At 41.4% G+C, this 20,444-nt stretch overlaps 1 protein-coding gene across 1 annotated transcript in view; it reads left to right on the top strand.

Annotated features, from left to right (window-relative positions):
- The window catches only part of LOC143033910 (peroxisomal N(1)-acetyl-spermine/spermidine oxidase-like), a 21,054-nt gene extending 670 nt beyond the window's left edge, over positions 1 to 20,384 (top strand). The window contains exons 3-12 of the mRNA XM_076199548.1: positions 1,542 to 1,696; positions 11,236 to 11,352; positions 11,530 to 11,671; positions 12,504 to 12,573; positions 12,682 to 12,807; positions 13,206 to 13,460; positions 14,279 to 14,395; positions 15,678 to 15,865; positions 16,009 to 16,138; positions 19,582 to 20,384. Of these exons, the coding sequence (XP_076055663.1) occupies positions 1,542 to 1,696; positions 11,236 to 11,352; positions 11,530 to 11,671; positions 12,504 to 12,573; positions 12,682 to 12,807; positions 13,206 to 13,460; positions 14,279 to 14,395; positions 15,678 to 15,865; positions 16,009 to 16,138; positions 19,582 to 19,713 (1,432 nt within the window). The 3' untranslated portion in view covers positions 19,714 to 20,384. The remainder of the gene's footprint in view (positions 1 to 1,541; positions 1,697 to 11,235; positions 11,353 to 11,529; positions 11,672 to 12,503; positions 12,574 to 12,681; positions 12,808 to 13,205; positions 13,461 to 14,278; positions 14,396 to 15,677; positions 15,866 to 16,008; positions 16,139 to 19,581) is intronic.
- The last annotated feature ends 60 nt before the right edge of the window (positions 20,385 to 20,444 follow it).

The raw sequence follows: 20,444 nt of genomic DNA, 5'->3' as shown, positions 1-20,444 counted from the left end.
TAAGGCACAGGGAACAAATAGTCACAATATAAGAAAAAAAAATCCTTATTTTTATTGATAAATTTTGTCACGATGGTGTTGGTGGCGTAATAGGAAGAGTGCTGCTCTCGCAATCGTTTACTTGTGGGTTCGAATCCCGCAGTAAATCGAAACAACCTCTGAAGACATACGTGAAAAGAGTGAGGTTACGAGGATGGGGGGAGAAGTGGTAAACATGTTTCCTGAACCGAAAGGAAGCTGAGCCAGTTTATGATAATACAATTCGAAATTTTGGTATTAAATTAGATAAACACGTAAGTATGTATAGATGCCTTTTCCTCATTTACTCATCTATGGATTCATTCATTTATATAAATAAGTCTGCGTCCAGTTTCGTTGTGAATCGAATGTTTTCCTACCGGTACGCTCTCCACTATAAACCAATTAATTCCGGATGAGTGAAGAGTGTTTGAATACATGGATGGTTATAGAGATGGGTGGAGATTTGAAACAGGAAATGGAAGATATAATGTTGACTGCCATGTTCCCTCCATACTTATGTAACGTCCTTCCTCTATATATTGTACTAATTCAACCCAAAAGAATCTATCCCAAAATAGCCTTCTATTTTTTACATACTATATCGGGTTTTTTGATAGATAGTTTATCTCTGAATGCAAGGGGTTTAGAAAATTACCTAAAATAAGGCTTTGGTTCCCTTCGGGCCACGCGGTAACCCAGTAGATACTGTTTTGAACTTATAAGCAAGTAGTCGTGAGTTCGAATCCCAGGACCCTTTGTGGGTTTGCTGCGCTGGTTCTCGATAGCTTTGACCAGGCGGGGAAGCGACCCAACGTCGGGAAAAATTCAGTGGCTTGCCGCAACTGACAGGGCTTTGCCTTATCAGAGGTTTCTCACTTCCCACTGAGTGGGATGGTGATGGGGTTCCCTTCATTTGATCTACACTTAAATATACCTTTGCTTCCTAGAATTTAATCTCATCATGAGAGTTCTCGTCGATCTTCGTCCATCCTCTTGAATTAGTTGAATTAATTTGGAGTTCCCTAACAGGAACTACAATGTGTACTATGTACAGCTATGTCAGACACCAGTACATAGATTCGAAGCAAATATATGAATCCACGCCAGATTTTTTTCTACATATTTACTTATCTATGTATCATTTATTCGTGTATTTAGTTGTTTGTTTATTTATCATTCTTTAGTTTATTAATTTGTCTACTCACATGGGTTGTGTACACTTTCTTGGATGTAAACTTTGAAAACAATACACTGCCCTCACGTGATATTTTGGCTGTTCCAGCTGATATGTACAGTCTTGCGTACTACGGAAACTTACTGATTTATCCTGAAACGTTAATCGTTGGATTCTGTGTTATGCTTAAAAGGTCCATTAATTGATTTCTATCAATGATTCCGACTTATTTTATTTCTTATTTTTGTATTTAGTCCATTGCAATGGGCATTTGCATCTTTCATGGAAAATCAGATAATTGTCACTTGTTTTCAGTAAGTACACTTTTATTTCGTTTGCGTTGCAGGATGGCCGCTGCGGAGCGACGCGATGTGATTATCGTGGGTGGAGGTGTATCGGGCCTGACCGCCCTCGATGAGCTGCTACGATCCGGAGTGACCAATGTGTTGCTGCTCGAAGCGCAAGATCAGCTTGGAGGGCGAATTAAGACCGTCAGAACGAGTTAGTACAACGTGATTGAGTTCTGTTTTATCACAGATATATATACACATGCACACACACACACACACACACACACACACACACACACACACACACACACGCAGACATACACACACACGCAGACATACACACACACACACACACACACACACACACACACACACACACACACACACACACACACACACACACACACACACACATCGGACACGCACGCATACATACACTCACACACACACACACACGAACGACTCGGTGGCGCGGTTGATAGAATACAGGACTGAAAGTACGGTGGTGCCGGCAGTACCTGTTTCGAATCCTGCCCAGGGCCGAAATCATTTCGGTATCGCTGCGCTTCGGGTCGTTCCTCCGACTTTCGTAGGAGGGGAGTTGGGTGTGTGTGTATGTGTAAGGTCATAGCATTACCCATAGATCGGTCATACGAGCTCTGAGCTCCGGGAGGGAAATAGCTGTCGATCACGAATCCAACACGTGATCCAAAAACCAAGGTGAATACACACACACACACACACACACGACTCGATGTCGCAGTGGTAGAATGCCCGGCTGTCACTACGGCGGTCCGGGTTCGAATCCCGCCCAGAGCTGAAATAATTTCAGTATCGCTGCCCTACGAGTCGTTACTCCAACTCTCGTGGACGGGGAGTTGGGTGTGTGTGTGCTTGTAAGGTTACAGTATTACCCATAGATCGGTCATATGAGCTCTAAGCTCTCTTCCGGAAGGGAAATAGCTGTCGATCACGAGTCCAACACATGATCCAAGACCATGGTGAATCACACACACACACACACACACACACACACACACACACACACACACACACACACTCTCTCTCAAAACTATCATATGAAGAGAGACTACAAAAACTTGAACTACAGACACTAGAGCAAAGAAGAGAGAGAGGAGATTTGATAGCTATTTACAGAATCATGAAAGGCATAGAAATTACTGATAGAGAGAATCTGATAAAATGGGATGACAGAAATACAAGAGGACACGGAAAGAAAATAAAAAAAGACAGCTATAGAAGAGATCTGAAAAAGAACAGCTTTCCACACAGAGTAATAGACAGTTGGAACAAGTTAGATGAGAAAGTGGTGTGTGCAAAAACAATACATGAATTTAAAAATTTAGATAAAATGAGAAATGAAGACGGGACCCCACGAGCATAGCTTCCCTTCCCGTAAAATACAACTAGGTAAATACAACTAGGTAAATACACACACACTGGACACGCACGCATACATACATACACACACACACGAACGACTCGGTGGCGCGGTTGATAGAATACAGGACTGAAAGTACGGTGGTGCCGGCAGTACCTGTTTCGAATCCTGCCCAGGGCCGAAATCATTTCGGTATCGCTGCGCTTCGGGTCGTTCCTCCGACTCTCGTGGGCGGGGAGTTGGGTATGTGTATATGTGTAAGGTCATATCATTACACATAGATCGGTCATACGAGCTCTGAGCTCCGGGAGGGATATAGCTGTCGATCTCGAATCCAACACGTGATCCAAAAACCAAGGTGAATACACACACACACACACACACACACACACACACACACCGGACACGCACACATACACACACACAAATACACACACACACGACTCGATGGCGCAGTGGTAGAGTTCGCGGCTGTCACTACGGCAGTCCGGGTTCAATTCCCGACTATGGCTGAAATAATTTCAGTATCGCTACGCTACGAGTAGTTACTCCAACTCTCGTGGACAGGGAGTTGGGTGTGTGTGGGCGTGTAAGGTGACAGCATTACCCATAGATCGGTCATATGAGCTCTAAGCTCTCTTCCGGAAGGGAAATAGCTGTCGATCACGAGTCCAACACATGATCCAAGACCATGGTGAATCACACACACACACACACACACACACACACACACACACACACACACACACACACACACAATATGAAGAGAGACTACAAAAACTTGAACTACAGACACTAGAGCAAAGAAGAGAGAGAGGAGATTTGATAGCTATTTACAGAATCATGAAAGGCATAGAAATTACTGATAGAGAGAATCTGATAAAATGGGATGACAGAAATACAAGAGGACACGGAAAGAAAATAAAAAAAGACAGCTATAGAAGAGATCTGAAAAAGAACAGCTTTCCACACAGAGTAATAGACAGTTGGAACAAGTTAGATGAGAAAGTGGTGTGTGCAAAAACAATACATGAATTTAAAAATTGTTTAGATAAAATGAGAAATGAAGACGGGATCCTACGAGCATAGCTTCCCTTCCCGTAAAATACAACTAGGTAAATACAACTAGGTAAATACACACACATCGGACACGCACACACACACACACACACACACGCACACACGAACGACTCGGTGGCGCGGTTGATAGAGTACTGGACTGCAAGTACGGTGGTGCCGGCAGTACCTTGTTCGAATCCTGCCCAGGGCCGAAATCATTTCGGTATCGCTGCGCTTCGGGTCGTTACTCCGACTCTCGTGGGCGGGGAGTTGGGTATGTGTATATGTGTAAGGTCATACCATTACCCATAGATCGGTCATACGAGCTCTGAGCTCCGGGAGGGAAATAGCTGTCGATCACGAATCCAACACGTGATCCAAAGACCAAGGTGAATACACACACACACACACACACACACACACACACACACACACACACACACACACACACACACACACGACTCGATGGCGCAGTGGTAGAATTCCCGGCTGCCACTACGGCGGTCCGGGTTCGAATCCCGCCCAGGGCTGAAATAATTTCAGTATCGCTGCGCTGCGAGTCGTTACTCCAACTCTCGTGGGCGGGGAGTTAGGGGTGTGTGTGCGTGTAAGGTCACAGTATTACCCATAGATCGGTCATATGAGCTCTAAGCTCTCCTACGGCAGGAAAATAGCTGTCAATCACGAGCCCAACACGTGATCCAAGACCATGGTGAATCACACACACACACACACACACACACACACACACACACACACACACACACACACACTCTCAAAACTATCATATGAAGAGAGACTACAAAAACTTGAACTACAGACACTAGAGCAAAGAAGAGAGAGAGGAGATTTGATAGCTATTTACAGAATCATGAAAGGCATAGAAATTACTGATAGAGAGAATCTGATAAAATGGGATGACAGAAATACAAGAGGACACGGAAAGAAAATAAAAAAAGACAGCTATAGAAGAGATCTGAAAAAGAACAGCTTTCCACACAGAGTAATAGACAGTTGGAACAAGTTAGATGAGAAAGTGGTGTGTGCAAAAACAATACATGAATTTAAAAATTGTTTAGATAAAATGAGATATGAAGACGGGACCCCACGAGCATAGCTCCCCTTCCCGTAAAATACAACTAGGTACAACTAGGTAAATACACACACACACACACACACACTCTCAAAACTATCATATGAAGAGAGACTACAAAAACTTGAACTACAGACACTAGAGCAAAGAAGAGAGAGAGGAGATTTGATAGCTATTTACAGAATCATGAAAGGCATAGAAATTACTGATAGAGAGAATCTGATAAAATGGGATGACAGAAATACAAGAGGACACGGAAAGAAAATAAAAAAAGACAGCTATAGAAGAGATCTGAAAAAGAACAGCTTTCCACACAGAGTAATAGACAGTTGGAACAAGTTAGATGAGAAAGTGGTGTGTGCAAAAACAATACATGAATTTAAAAATTGTTTAGATAAAATGAGAAATGAAGACGGGACCCCACGAGCATAGCTTCTCTTCCCGTAAAATACAACTAGGTAAATACAACTAGGTAAATACACACACATCGGACACGCACGCATACATACACTCACACACACACACACGCACACACGAACGACTCGGTGGCGCGGTTGATAGAGTACTGGACTGCAAGTACGGTGGTGCCGGCAGTACCTTGTTCGAATCCTGCCCAGGGCCGAAATCATTTCGGTATCGCTGCGCTTCGGGTCGTTACTCCGACTCTCGTGGGCGGGGAGTTGGGTATGTGTATATGTGTAAGGTCATACCATTACCCATAGATCGGTCATACGAGCTCTGAGCTCCGGGAGGGAAATAGCTGTCGATCACGAATCCAACACGTGATCCAAAGACCAAGGTGAATACACACACACACACACACACACACACGACTCGATGTCGCAGTGGTAGAATGCCCGGCTGTCACTACGCCGGTCCGGGTTCGAATCCCGCCCAGTGCTGAAATAATTTCAGTATCGCTGCCCTACGAGTCGTTACTCCAACTCTCGTGGACGGGGGATGGGGGGGGGGTGCGTGTAAGGTTACAGTATTACCCATAGATCGGTCATATGAGCTCTAAGCTCTCTTCCGGAAGGGAAATAGCTGTCGATCACGAGTCCAACACATGATCCAAGACCATGGTGAATCACACACACACACACACACACACACACACACACACACACACACACACACACACACACACACACACACTCTCAAAACTATCATATGAAGAGAGACTAGAAAAACTTGAACTACAGACACTAGAGCAAAGAAGAGAGAGAGGAGATTTGATAGCTATTTACAGAATCATGAAAGGCATAGAAATTACTGACAGAGAGAATCTGATAAAATGGGATGACAGAAATACTAGAGGACACGGAAAGAAAATAAAAAAAGACAGCTATAGAAGAGATTTGAAAAAGAACAGCTTTCCTCACAGAGTAATAGACAGTTGGAACAAGTTAGATGAGAAAGTGGTGTGTGCAAAAACAATACATGAATTTAAAAATTGTTTAGATAAAATGAGATATGAAGACGGGACCCCACGAGCATAGCTCCCCTTCCCGTAAAATACAACTAGGTAAATACAACTAGGTAAATACACACACACACTCTCAAAACTATCATATGAAGAGAGACTAGAAAAACTTGAACTACAGACACTAGAGCAAAGAAGAGAGAGAGGAGATTTGATAGCTATTTACAGAATCATGAAAGGCATAGAAATTACTGACAGAGAGAATCTGATAAAATGGGATGACAGAAATACTAGAGGACACGGAAAGAAAATAAAAAAAAGACAGCTATAGAAGAGATTTGAAAAAGAACAGCTTTCCTCACAGAGTAATAGACAGTTGGAACAAGTTAGATGAGAAAGTGGTGTGTGCAAAAACAATACATGAATTTAAAAATTGTTTAGATAAAATGAGATATGAAGACGGTACCCCACGAGCATAGCTCCCCTTCCCGTAAAATACAACTAGGTAAATACAACTAGGTAAATACACACACTATTTTGGAGGACAGAGACGGGACCAAAATTTCAGGTTTAGAAGATATAAATGTAGAAGTGAGAGAAATGCTCAATATTTTGGAACCATTGGATGTGACAAAAGCCTTGGGACCTCACAGGATCTCAAACTGAATACTCAAAGAATGTAGGAAACAAATAGCGTACAAGATTCACAGTCTCTTATTTTCCGTTGAAAGAAGGCATGGTGCAGCTTGATTGGAAAAGGACAAATGTGGTGCCAATTCACAAAAGTGGAAACAAGGAGACACCACTAAATTATAGGCCGATATCAATTACCAGCACAGTAGTGAAATTATGTGAAAGAATTGTAAAAGATCGATGGACCAATTATCTGAAAGAGATGAACTACCTGATAAACAGTCGGTTTGGCTTCAGATCTGGAAGGTCGTGTGTGTCGAACCTGTTAAGCTTTTACTCGAGAGTGATTGATGTGCTGCGAGAGAGAGGGGTGGGTGGACTTTGTGTACCTGGACCTGGAGAAGATTTCTGATAAAAGGCCGCGCATTCAACTTATGTGGAAATTGGAGCGCGGTAGAGGACTGAGAGGCAGACTATTAGAATGGATGAAAGATTTTTGAAGGAAAGATACATGAGGATAGCAGTAAAGGATAAGATGTCAAGATGGAAAGTAGTAACGAGCGGAGTTCCACAAGGTTCAGTGTTTGCACCAATAATATTTCTTATTTATGTAAATGACTGAAAGGTACAGCAAGCTATGTCAACATGTTTCCAGATTATCAAAAAATCATGAAAAAGGGTGAAAAATAAGGAGGACTGTAGACTATCCCAAAACGACCTAGACACTATGGGAAATTAATTCTACCAAAACATGCGAAGTACTGGAAATGGGCAACAGTAGCAAAGGACCATACTTAAATTATTCCTTGGGAAGAGAGTCCATTACAAAAACAAAACAAAAAAAGAGAAAGGTTTAGGAGTGTTGATAAAAGACAACCTGTCACCCAATAGATATATCAGCAGGATTGTGAGAGAGATGCACGGGCTGCTGCAGAAGATTAAAGTGGCTTTTCACTACAGTACCGGACAAAAGTGATGGCCGGGTGGGGCGGGGGGACAAGAATTTTACCCGTTTTATAACCATACGCATAGGAGATAGTATTGAATTCGGACAAAGGTGATGGCCGGGGTGTGTGTAGTATAGGATCGTCTGAGTCACGTGGCAGCACAAAATGGCGGTTAGTGTGCATCTAGCTGTTGTGGGAAGAGGATTGCTGCCGTGAGTGCTCGTAGAATTTTCTCTCCGACGCGTCGCATTTTTACCACTCCACGTATCTCTGCGACCCTAATATGACCTATAGGAGGGAATATTCACGTGAAGCAGTTGCTCAAATAATTGCTTTAAAGGAATTTGGCCTGCAAACCAAGCAAATAGTGCAGCAAATTGGTGCCAGTGATGGATTTCTTCACAGAGCGGCACCTCTTGTAATTCAGATCCTTGATGCGGCGGCATACTGTCCTCACAGACACACCACCAAACAGATCTGGGTTGTCCTGCTTGATTTTCCTGGCTGTTGTTCTTAGAGTAGACTCCAAAGTACGTTTCAAAATATTGTGGGCCCGACCCGAAGTCTTCTTAGGCCTACCAGACCTTGGTTTTGAAGATGGCAGGTTGTTCCCTTCCTCCTCATAAAATCTGTCAACCCACCGGCGCACTGTTCTCTCACAGTCCTCCAACATGCTCCAATTTCCACAATAGTCGACAGTGAGATACTTTATCAAGTGCCTTCTCTAGGTCCAGGTACACGCAGTCCACCACCACTATCTCTCTTGCAGCACATCAATCACTCTCGACACAAAATGACCTTCTAGATCTGAAGCCAAACTGACTGTCTCTCAGAATGTTCATCTTTTCAAGACATTTGGTCCATCGATCTTTCACAATCCTTTCACATAATTTCACTATTGTGCTGGTTAATGATACTGGACTATAATTTCGTGGTTTTTCCCTGTTTCCACCTTTGTGAACTGGCATCGTGTTTGCCCATTACCAATCAAGTGGCACAATGCCTTCTTTCAGCGAACATGTAATAAGACTGTGGATCTTATTCCCTACATTCTTTAAGTATCCAGTTTGAGGTCCTATCAGATCCTGAGGCTTTTGTCACATCCAATGATCCCAGGAGATTAAGCACTTCCTTCACTTCTACATTTATATCTTCAATTTTTTTTTTTTTTTTTTTTTGCTACCCTTGGTCTTCTCCAAAAAGTTGCGTTCTTTTGTGAAAACTAATTGGAAACCTCCATTCATTATTTCTGCCTGAGCTGAGGCCTGTTCAAAGACCTCATCATCTACTATAAACTTGGTGATTTCTTCCCTGTGTCTCAATTTACCATTTATAAACCTGTAAAACAGTTTTGATTCATCTTTGCTCTTCCTACTACTGTAGCCATATTTGTTGGGGCTACATAAGGGGGCTTAGCGGGTGATGTGAACCTTCCTCGGTTTTCTAGCTTTTATTGGACAAGATGATCTGGGGTTACAACTTGGGATATGATCTCCCAAAGGTGAGTCTGGGGAGAGTTTCTCCCTAGCTCTTCTCCTAGGTTCCTCACCTAGGCTCTCTTTCTCTGGCAATGCAGTTGCTGTATAAATATTCCTAATTAGCTACATCAGCGGTAGGTATAAGGAAAGGTTAATGAACTGTCTGGTGACATTAGGTACTTGTGTCGGTTCCTTGCTAGACGAGGGCGCGATGGCGTTGTTGTGATATGTTTGCATTCTTTGAGTCAGAAGCTTTAATTAGGAAATGTGTAGTCAGCAAGATTGGAGGTATTGATAAAGACTGGTTCCTTCTTGCATGTATGTGGGTCATGTGTAGGGGTATGTGACCTATCATTATGTTAGTAATGGCATATGGATACACTACACCTCTTTCAATTTTTTTTTCCCCTGCAAATTCTTTCATAGTAATTCCTAGCTTGTTTGTAAGCTTCTTTTGTTTTATTGCTTCTTTTCTTTCTCCATTTTCCCCAACCCACATCCCTATCCTTTTTTGCAATCTCACAAATTTTGTTAAACCAATCCTGTTTTTGCTTCTTCTCTTCTGTAATCTTTGGCACATATGTTTGTTCATTCCTAGGTTGTAAATGTCAAGAAAGATTTCCCATCTCCTCCTTATTTCTGTGGTATTCATGAATTCCCCTTTGTTTCTTCAAAGAATTTTCTCAACCCTAAGTAATATGTTTTTCTAAAATTGAGTCTCCCTTGCCTGTGTGGTTCATTTCTTGGTTCCATTTTCTCATCCTCAAGCTGAAATTCAATTAACATGGTCACTTTCTCCAACTGGGCAAAGGTAGTTTATTAAGGAGATGATGATGTCTGGCTCTTTGGTTAGTAACAGATCTAATCTTGTGGGAGTGTCATCTCCTCTTACCCAGACCACTTCCTTTACCCACTGGGTCATTGTGTTCTCCATTGCTATACTCAACAGTGTATTTCTCAAGGAATCTGCTTAGCCACTTGCTTCCCATTCCTCCCAGTTGATGTCACCACAGTTGAAATATCCAATAAAGACTATGTTACTACTTTGTTCAAGATTTTTCTTTAGGAAAAGAGTTGTATCCTTTAACATTTCTTGATATTCAGTTTCATCCTAAGCTCTTGTCTTGGGGGGAACATATACCACCATAAAGTCTCTTTTATTGTGTCCTTTAGTACTAATTTTTATGTGAATTGCTTCAGCCCTGCCTTCACTCAGATTTGCTTTTTCCCCCTTTATGTTACTTCTCACCACAAAAATTACTCCTCCACAATTTTTATCTTTTCTCTCTTCTCCAAGAGGTATATATGTTGTTCCCCAACTGTACATCAACATTTTTTGGGAGTCTGGTCTCTACTAGAAACAATACATCAGACTCATTTATCCATAAGTAGTTACTTATCTCCAACCTAGCTGATAGTAAACAATCAACATTAGCATATCCTATTCTAAGTTTCCTTGTAGTGCTTACTTTGCAATAGTGACTTGTTTTCTTGTGTGTGTGTATGTGTGTGGCACTACCCACAGACTGAGCTACATGAGCTATGGAGTTTTCATCCAGGAGAGAACTCTCGACCACGACACATAATCCAAGGTCATGGAACTTGGTCCCCAAAGCCTTTAAGATATTGACTGCATTAAACTTATGTAGTTCATGCTTAGGAAATAAGTATGTACAATTTGTGCATGATGTGATCTATAAGTCTGATCTCAATAGAGGGAGTAGTGGTCGAGGATGGTGCTGAATGGATTCATGGAGACAAGAGGAATCCTCTTTTCCGCCTAGCTTTGGATCTTGGATCAGTTGTGTCACCCATGTCATCTACCAAGTGGGGTAAGAATCTTTTAAGTGATATCACACTCATTGATACATTATAGTCTTTCTTGCCAATATTGTATTTACATGTCTTTGCTCACCTGTATCCAACAACTCCTTAAGGTACTCAAGGTTTTCAGCAATGTTCACTATCAGATGACAGGTGATAACTAAAGTAAAAATTGTGTTGTGCAGATGTTCGGTTCAGGAACATCACGGGGAAAAGGCTGGACATGAGTCGCTATGAAGACGTCTTCTCCCTTTGGTATGGCTTGGAGAACTTCAATGAACTTCTACCTTATTATGGAGATACCTATGGAAAATACTATCAGCATAGGTATGAAAAATCTTTTTATGAATGAATTTTGTTGATTTTACCATATACAAACATCCATATATGAAAAGGTCCTTTCCTCCATATAAGAGGGGTGACAAGGTCAAAGCATATACACACTCTTTACCCACACTCATCCAAAAAAAAATATTTGTTGTCCCTTCAATCTTAGCTCCTTGTGGATGGAGGGTCATCCCTATCACCCACCCACTGCTGAGGTCAGAGGCAATGCAGGAAGACACAGCACCTCCACAATAGGGCCCAATTCCTGAAGCTGGTTTACTCTCACTGCTTCATTGCATGATGACCCTCCTCCCTCATCTATTCAAGAATTTACAGAGAAGATAGAGAGAAATCACTTCAGGTCACTTCAGCTCCTCATCTATTCACAACCACTCACACATTCACCCCTGACTCCCCTGTGGGTGGATGGAATGTGGAAGAGAATGCTGCCTCTGTGATCCCATCCATGTCATAGAAGATGACTAAATGTGATGGAGTGAGGGGACTAGGGATCCTTGACTCTGTGTTTTTCTCCTACAAAAACTCCTGTTAATTCTACCATAGATTGCTTAATTATGTAAATATTCACAAGAATTTAGTTTGAACTGACACACTTTTGAAAACAGGCAAGTATTGTCTAAATGAAATGTGATGTAGTGAGGGAACTAGGGATCCTCAACTCTGTGTTTTTCTCCTACAAAAACTCCTGTCAATTCTACCATAGATTGCTTGATTATGTAAATATTCACAAGAATTTACTTTGAACTTACACACTTTTGAAAACAAGCAAGTATTATCTAAATGAAATGTACATTAATGGCAATTGATACAGTTTTCCAGCAGCTTGGGGTCCAGGTTACAACAGCACTGAGGCAAAATCATGGCTCCAAGCTCTGAAAAATGTAAGTCTGGAAATCTGATAATGTTCACCCGGCATTCCATATTGTCAGATATTAGACTTTTATATGAAATTATTATCAGCAATGGTTGATATCCCTTATATCTTGCAGCTCATCACAGTGGTGGAAGGAGTTCCCTGGACTGATGTTTCAGCCCGTGATGTTGATCAGTTCATAGATTTAGGCGAAGACTACCAGTGGTACAATGGCTTCGACACCTTGCTAACATACCTACAGGTGTGATTAATCAATGAGATAATGTGTTGGCATTCAAGCACCTGCAGACATGCTTAATTTAGTGTATGAAATGGACTTTCAGTTGTGTTAATTTCTCATTGTTTTTATTATCTACAAAGGATACTCATATGCCTGTAGGTTTGCTCAAATGATAACATAATTGGCTCTGTTTTATGCTATTGTGTCAATTTTAATTTTATATCATATCATGATGACCCAGACTCAAATCTACAAATACCAGTGATTACCTGCTCTGTTATTCTGAGCACATAGGAAAAAGATTATAGCTTTTGTCACACCTAAGCACTTCCTGGGATAGGCTCCTGTTTTTCCTTAACCCTTTCATATACTGTACATTCCTTTTAATGACAGACACAAAATGGATGCCATCTTTTCAGATGAATATCCCAAAAGATGCCATCCGCACTTCAACGCCTGTTTGCAAAATTTACTGGAATTTGATGCCGAATTCCAGTTCTACTGAAGAAGAGGAGGATGAAAACATTCCTGAGTCTACTCTTGTTGTCACAGCTGATGGGTCATCCTTCGTGACTAAAGTTGTTCTTGTAACCACTTCCATTGGGTACCTCAAGGAACATCACAATACACTCTTTCTACCACCGTTGCCCAAATGGAAACTGAACTCAATTGAAGTAATGCAACTAATATCAACCCTATAATCACTTTATAGATTCCATTCTGATAAAAACCATGTCATTTTATTCAAGTGAGCAGGGCCCTTAGGAATGGGACATATTGCTGTAGTATTTCAGTAATGCATTATATTTAACCTTTATCCTCAGATTCACATGAACCAAAGTAATGCTTTCTCTAACTTTTCCTTAGAGATTTATCACAAATTACTTCAAGTTTTGATACACACTTCATCACAAGATATTTTAGTTACCCAAATGCATATCTATCTATATACCAAGGGTTCCTTTCCCTTATAAGGAAAGTAGCCAATCAAGGCATGCACTCATTCCCACCCGTTCCACTCCCATCCACCACCCTTTGCCCTCTCATCTTAGCCCCTCATGGGTCATCCCTGCCTCCTGCCCACTGCCTGGGTCAGAAGCAATGCAGAAAGACACCCAAAAGTAGTAGTACTTAAACACTCAGTCATATATTTCCTAGGTGGACTTTCTGGTCCATGAGGTGGGGCAGTTCTCTATAGCAGCCAAGTCGGGCCACCTGTCATCTATACAAGCTAGCCCTACCACAGTTGTGTAAAACTATCACTCTATTTCTTTTTCAGAAAAATTATATTGGAATACTTTATAACAAGAGAAAGGGCACATTAGAATATCAAAATAGACCAGTGTAGTGTGGTTGAAATTTGTACTTTAAACATATCATACAATTTAATTTCTATGAAAAACTTCCTGTGGTGAAATTTGTACTTTAAACATATTATACAACTTTAATTTTATGAAAAACATAAATATTTTGTTTATAATTTCTAACCAAGGGCATGGGCTTAGGAGTGGCCAACAAGATTCATATCGGATGGACAAAACGATGGTGGGGACCAAAACCACTTGATGTCTACATTCTGTCGGCAAATGACACTCTACCCAAGGAAATGGTGAGTCATACATTGGTGCCATCTCACCTACACATTGAAGACAATGAAAGGTGTAAGGACCCTTTAATATTTTCACAGTATACAGTTGTCTCCTGGCCCATTGGGGTTCACCTTTCACTGTCCCGCCATATCGATTTTATTTTTTTATTTTTTATTTTTTTTACATTGAAATAAGCATTTTTTGTATCCTAATATATCAGTAAGAATACAATTTATTAATTACAAAACATATATGACGGGACGAGACGGGAAGAATATCCAGCTGCTTCAAAAATCTATTTTCAATGCCAATGGTCATCAAAAATATTAAATTTTTTGATAAGGTGGATATTCTGCCCATTTGATGAACATAGTAAGGTCTACTGTATTTCTATATAAGTTTCATGGGTGATCTGCACCATAGGCCTGTGTTGAGGGATGATGTATGTGCGAGAATGGTAGGATATATATGCAAGAGTGGTAGAATATCCTGGTGCTGTGGCTCTGCGAATGCTGCAGGGTAAGCTGTGCAACTCTGCCTTTCAGCACATCTGCTACCCAGTTTCCCCTCCTGCCACCTGTCATAGTTTATTATTTTGTTCAAAGCTCAAACTGTTGCTTCTGTTAATGTATCATGTACGTTCTCACCTTATTATTATGTGGATTTATGCTTGCTTTTACTTTTGCATAATCAGGAAAATGTCCTGCAGTGGCAATACAAGTGTTAGTCATAGTGAGCCCGTGGCTGGACCTTCAAGTGTTAGTACGACCAACAGAGAAAGTGATCAGCAAGCACTAACATTCAGTGGTGTTATTCCAGGTGATAGCAAGCCCAAGCCATACTGGGTTTAGATCTCAGAGTTGTTCCTGATGGACAGCACAAGAGGCCACGCACTGGGTTTTTGTGATTAAACATGTTTAGAATGTGTTTAAAAAGTGTGTTTAATTGGGCTTAAATTTGTGTAAAGAGTGTGGGAGGGTTATTTTAAGGTTTAAACTATGAAAAAAATAGTGGTCTCTCTATTGAGGATTATCACTTATTGGGGGGTGTTCTGGAACATAACCTTGCAATAAACAGAGGACGACTGTACTGTACTTTGAAACAATATAAAGGCTGATAAGTCATATGAAAAGGATGTGAAGTATTTGAACCATTTCACCCTTTAGACCACATCAGGACTTTCATATTCTGACTTTCATATTCTGACTTTCACAGACCAAAATATAGATTTCCTTTTCCTTGAAATAAGACTCTATAATCTAAGAACTCTGAAAATTTCTTTATTATACATTTTACCCTCAGAAATGGTTGTATGGTGTTACTAACTTCCAATCCATCCGTGGTAACAATGCAGTTCTGCAGTGTATAGTGGGAGGTGAAGATTCAGTGGAGATGGAGAAGCTTCCTGAAGACACTGTCAAGGAACATGTGATGTACCTTCTAGTTAAAATTATGCAGCAAAACATTTCTGAGCCCATTCTTTTCAGGAGGTAAACAGTTTTACATGTCTCTCATACATTACAAATTTATAACATCTCATTTGTTAAAAAGTTGTGGGTGAACCTTCTACAGTGCCATACTCGTAATAAGACCAAATTTTACCATAATGGTGTAAATTATAATTCTGTTACAGGACACAATGGTCAAAGAACATTTGGACCCGTGGGTCATATGGCTCCTATATCACAATAGAGGGAGATAAGAATGGTATCTGGGGGAGATATGACATAGGTGCTCCCCTGGCTGGCAACAGACATCAAATTGTAAGTTTTACATTGTAGGTAATTAGTAAGCTCCCAGTGCAGATCTGCTTTCCTCAATGTCTCTATCCATTGCTATCCATAAATTCCAGTAATTTGAACAGAGAGCTAAATATTTGCAGTTTTGTCTTTTCTCACTGGAAGTCAGCAACACACCAAGGCAAGAGAGGCAATGGAGTTTAGTAGCTGACTGTATACAGACTATGCATCACTAATGCATTATGCTTAGTGCACAATTATCCAAGTGACCTTTAGCCACTTCAGTGAAAAAATGGTGATGTTACTGATCACCTTTGTGGTATATCAATCAGGAAAAAACACAGAAGATAGGATTGAATAGAGGGAAATCATAAAGAAATGAAGGGATGACACAGCCTAAAGGGTGGCTTATCTCATGTTTTATGCACAAGTGGATGAGATGGGAGGTTACTGTGTATTGACAGAGTGGAGGTCAAACCAACTTCAGCTCTCAAGTCCTGCCATGGAACAGCTGTGCTTCCTGCATTACTCTTGATCCAAGTAGTGTGGGAGGGGATAGGGAGACCCTTCACCCGTGTGCTCAGATGGGTCAATTTGGCCCAAACTTGGCCTGGAGGGAGAAAGTCGTGCACTGTGAGGTACATGCAAGAAACCTGGACCAAAGGATGTCTACATGGGGCCCAGCCAAATTTCATGCTCTGGAAGAATTTTTACCTTTCCACCTCTGACACCTGCAACTTTGGCCTGAGGGGTGTCCAAGTGAAATCCATAGGAGCCCTCGTGGCCCTAGACCTGTAGGTGACATGGTGGTCAAATCTGAGCAAGTACTCAAAATTACTACAAAAATAAATAATTAGATTAAATAAAAAAACACTAGTCTCCATCACACTATGCATCAAATCATGGGGAACTCACCAGAGCAGTCCCCACAACACACTTAAATCGAAGCACACAGGGCACTTGACACATACCACCATCCTCCTAGCAGTGGTGGTTTAGTGATGTGCAACAGAAGACCCACCAAACTGCCTCACTCACTGGCATTGTGAGGATGGTATCCAACTAACAGAACTGTACAAAGGTAACATGTGCCTTTGGCAAGTGAGACAACACTTGTACAAAGGCAGAAATGCCAGGGATGAATTGAGTAGCACACGTCACTCACCCATAGCAATGGGTCACCATTTGAACATAGGGTAGTTCAAATTCACTCCCACACCAGACCACCATGACTTAAATGATACGTAGTGAGACGTGGCCTTTAGGAACTATGAATTTTGACCGAAATCTAAGGTCAGCCAATTTGGCCCAAATGTGCCCCAGAAACAGTTGTACACAGTGCACTGTGGGGTACATGTGAGGAACCTAGATCCAAAGGTGCAATAATGATAATGATAATTATTTAAATAATAATATGAAATAATATGAATCATAATAATCATAAACATAATAGTAACACTTATTATTATTATTATCATTATTATTATCATTATTACTATTATTATTACCATTATCATTATTATTATTATTATTATTATTATCATTGTCATTATTATTATTATACCCTGTCTGGGTTATTGGCTGCATGTTATTTTGGGGTTGAACGCTGCTCAGTAGCATGCAGCTGATACTTTAGGGTCTATATGGGGTGCCCCTATGGACCAGAGCTACACATCATTTTGTCTGTGGTAGAGGAAATCTCTATTCATAGAGAAATTATACTTTATAATAGTGCAACTGGTCCTCCATTATGCTGTCCCCCACTCTTGTAACTGTCTTGTGCCACTTCTCTGAATATTCATTTCTCACTTTGCTGAACCCTGTGGTGGGGGGAAAAGAATAATGCCACTAAGTATTTCCACTTGAGTCGTAAAAGGCGACAAAAACAGGATAAGGATAGGACTAGGCATCCTTCTCCCTGTAGCCCCAAAGGGGACATATCTAAAAAAAGTAAAGGCATAAGAAGGTCTGGGAGTTTTCCAACCAGAACCCTAAGGTTTGGGTCTTTTAATGTGTGGTTGTGGTTCGAGGTAAAGGTGGAACTTCGTCAAGGATGTGTTATGTCGCCCTGGCTGTTCAACTTATACATGGATGGGGTAGTGCGAGAGGTAAATGCAATGGTAGTGGGTCAGGGATTGGAGATGGTTAAAGAAAATGGAGAAAAGTGGGAGGTGAGCCAGCTGTTGTTTGCGGACGACACTGCACTTGTGGCAGGATCGGAGGAGGGATTGAGGAAGTTGGTGACAGAGTTTGGGAGAGTGTGTGATAGAAGAAAGCTGAAGATAAATGTGGGTAAAAGTAAGGTGATGAGATGTACAAGAGGTGAAAGTGGCAGTAGTCTGGAAGTGAGCATTAAGGGAGAGCATCTGGAGGAAGTGGATAGTTTTAGATACTTGGATGCAAATGTGGCAGGAAAGGTGGAGTGAAGGTGGAGGTAGAATGTAGATTGAGAGAAGCAAGTAAATGCCTTGGTGGATTAAAAAGTGTAATGAGGAATAGACATTTGGGAATGGATGCTAAGAGGAGACTATATGAAGGAGTGATTGTGCCAACAGCACTGTATGGGGCAGAAACATGGAACATAAGAGAGGAAGAGAGAAGGAGTTTGAATGTGTTTGAGATGAGGTGTCTGAGAAGTATGATGGGAGTTACTAGGCTGGATAGAGTGAGAAATGAGGAGGTGAGGAGGAGAACAGGGGTGGAAAGGGGGTTGGGAGATAGGGTTGATGAAAGAGTATTAGGATGGTTTGGACACATGGAAAGAATGAGTGAAGAAAGACTAGTAAAAGAGGTATGGAAGGCAGATGTGGAGGGAGTGAACATGAGGGGACGTCCTAGGATGAGGTGGATGGATGGGGTGAAGGGGGCTTTGGGGAAAAGGGGAATGTCTGTTGAGGAAGGACGGGAGAGGACAGAAGACAGGGGTGAATGGAGAATGGTTGTATATGGATGATGTTGTGATGCATGAGGTGGAATGGGTGGGTGGATGGGGGGTGAGGTAGTATGTGTGAGCAAATTTTGATGCAGCCCGAAGGGATTTCTCCCTGTCTTCTCCTTTTATGCATAGGGAGACGGAGAGGGGGGGTCGCCGATTTAATGAAGCAGCCTTGCTGTGGATGTGCTGTGTCTTGCGACACTGCTTCTGACCCAGGGCAGTGGACAAGGTGCAGGGATGACCCGTCATCCAGGAGGTGCTAAGATGTGAGGGAGGGTGGAGGGGTGTGGAGTGTATTCAGGGACGGAATGGGTGGGAATGATTTTATGCCTTTTCCTTTTTGGCTACCCCCCTTGTAAGGGTGAAAAAGCCTTGGTATATGTATGTATGTATGTATGGTTGTGGTACAGATGAGAGTAAAAGGGAAGAGATAGGCAGTATGTTTGTGAGAAGACAGATGTGTTTGCATTGAGTGAAACAAAGTTGAAAGGGAGGGGCAAGTTCTATATAACAGTTGCTTCTCATCTTACAGAATGTCCTGTTTGCGGGGGAGCACACACATCCCACACGCTTTGCCACCGTTGATGGTGCCATGGACTCAGGACTAAGAGGAGCAAATGATGCTATGATGGTACTATGTGGAGGACCATGTAATCATGTTTGAATGTACTTGGAGCTGACTTCAAGAAATTACAAGAAATTATAAATAGCTTGTTTTCTGTATCAATTTCTTATACTCTTATCCACCAACTGGTCATGTCCGAGCAATTTGCCCATTCTGAGGTACCGAAAACAAATGTTAAGCTGTACTACCCAAGTTACAAGAACTCTATAACATCTAAAAATTACAACAGCCTCTTCTCAAACCCACATATCTTTTTGGTCAAGCTTCCCTATCTTGTCCAGACAATAAGAAATAAAGACTAGAAGCTATAAACAAAATTGAGTTTTATTACAAGCATGATTGAGTGAACTTTTTCTATATATTCTACAAGTAATAACTCACTTAAATGTCTCTGGAAAATGGCATTTCTTATTCCTTTCATCACCCATGACCTGTGCAACAAAATGATGGCTGGTAAACTCCTCTCAAGGAGACACACATACAGGAAATATGCATCAGTCCCTTTCCACATCAAAGCTGAGACTCCATTATGGCCACCACACATAACTTTGTATATATCAATACAAGGTAGGCAACACACAATACCATGCATGCCAGGCTGGCATACATATATCACACACATCTTTACAGATTGCACCCCACTAACAAGACAAAGACATGAACACATTTCTATTTTAGAGGACCACTGGCAGGAGCCTGAAGTGATTAGTTTCCTTTGTAACTCTGGTGGTATAAGCCACAGATACCTGTCCCCTGCTGTGCTACTCAGA

This window comes from Oratosquilla oratoria, chromosome 16 (assembly GCF_046742065.1).
Source record: "Oratosquilla oratoria isolate Oo_2021 chromosome 16, ASM4674206v1, whole genome shotgun sequence".
In the NCBI taxonomy this organism is placed as follows: Eukaryota; Metazoa; Arthropoda; class Malacostraca; order Stomatopoda; family Squillidae; genus Oratosquilla; species Oratosquilla oratoria.
Note: the sequence above shows the minus strand (reverse complement) of the source record. Positions and strands in the feature narration are given on the sequence as shown.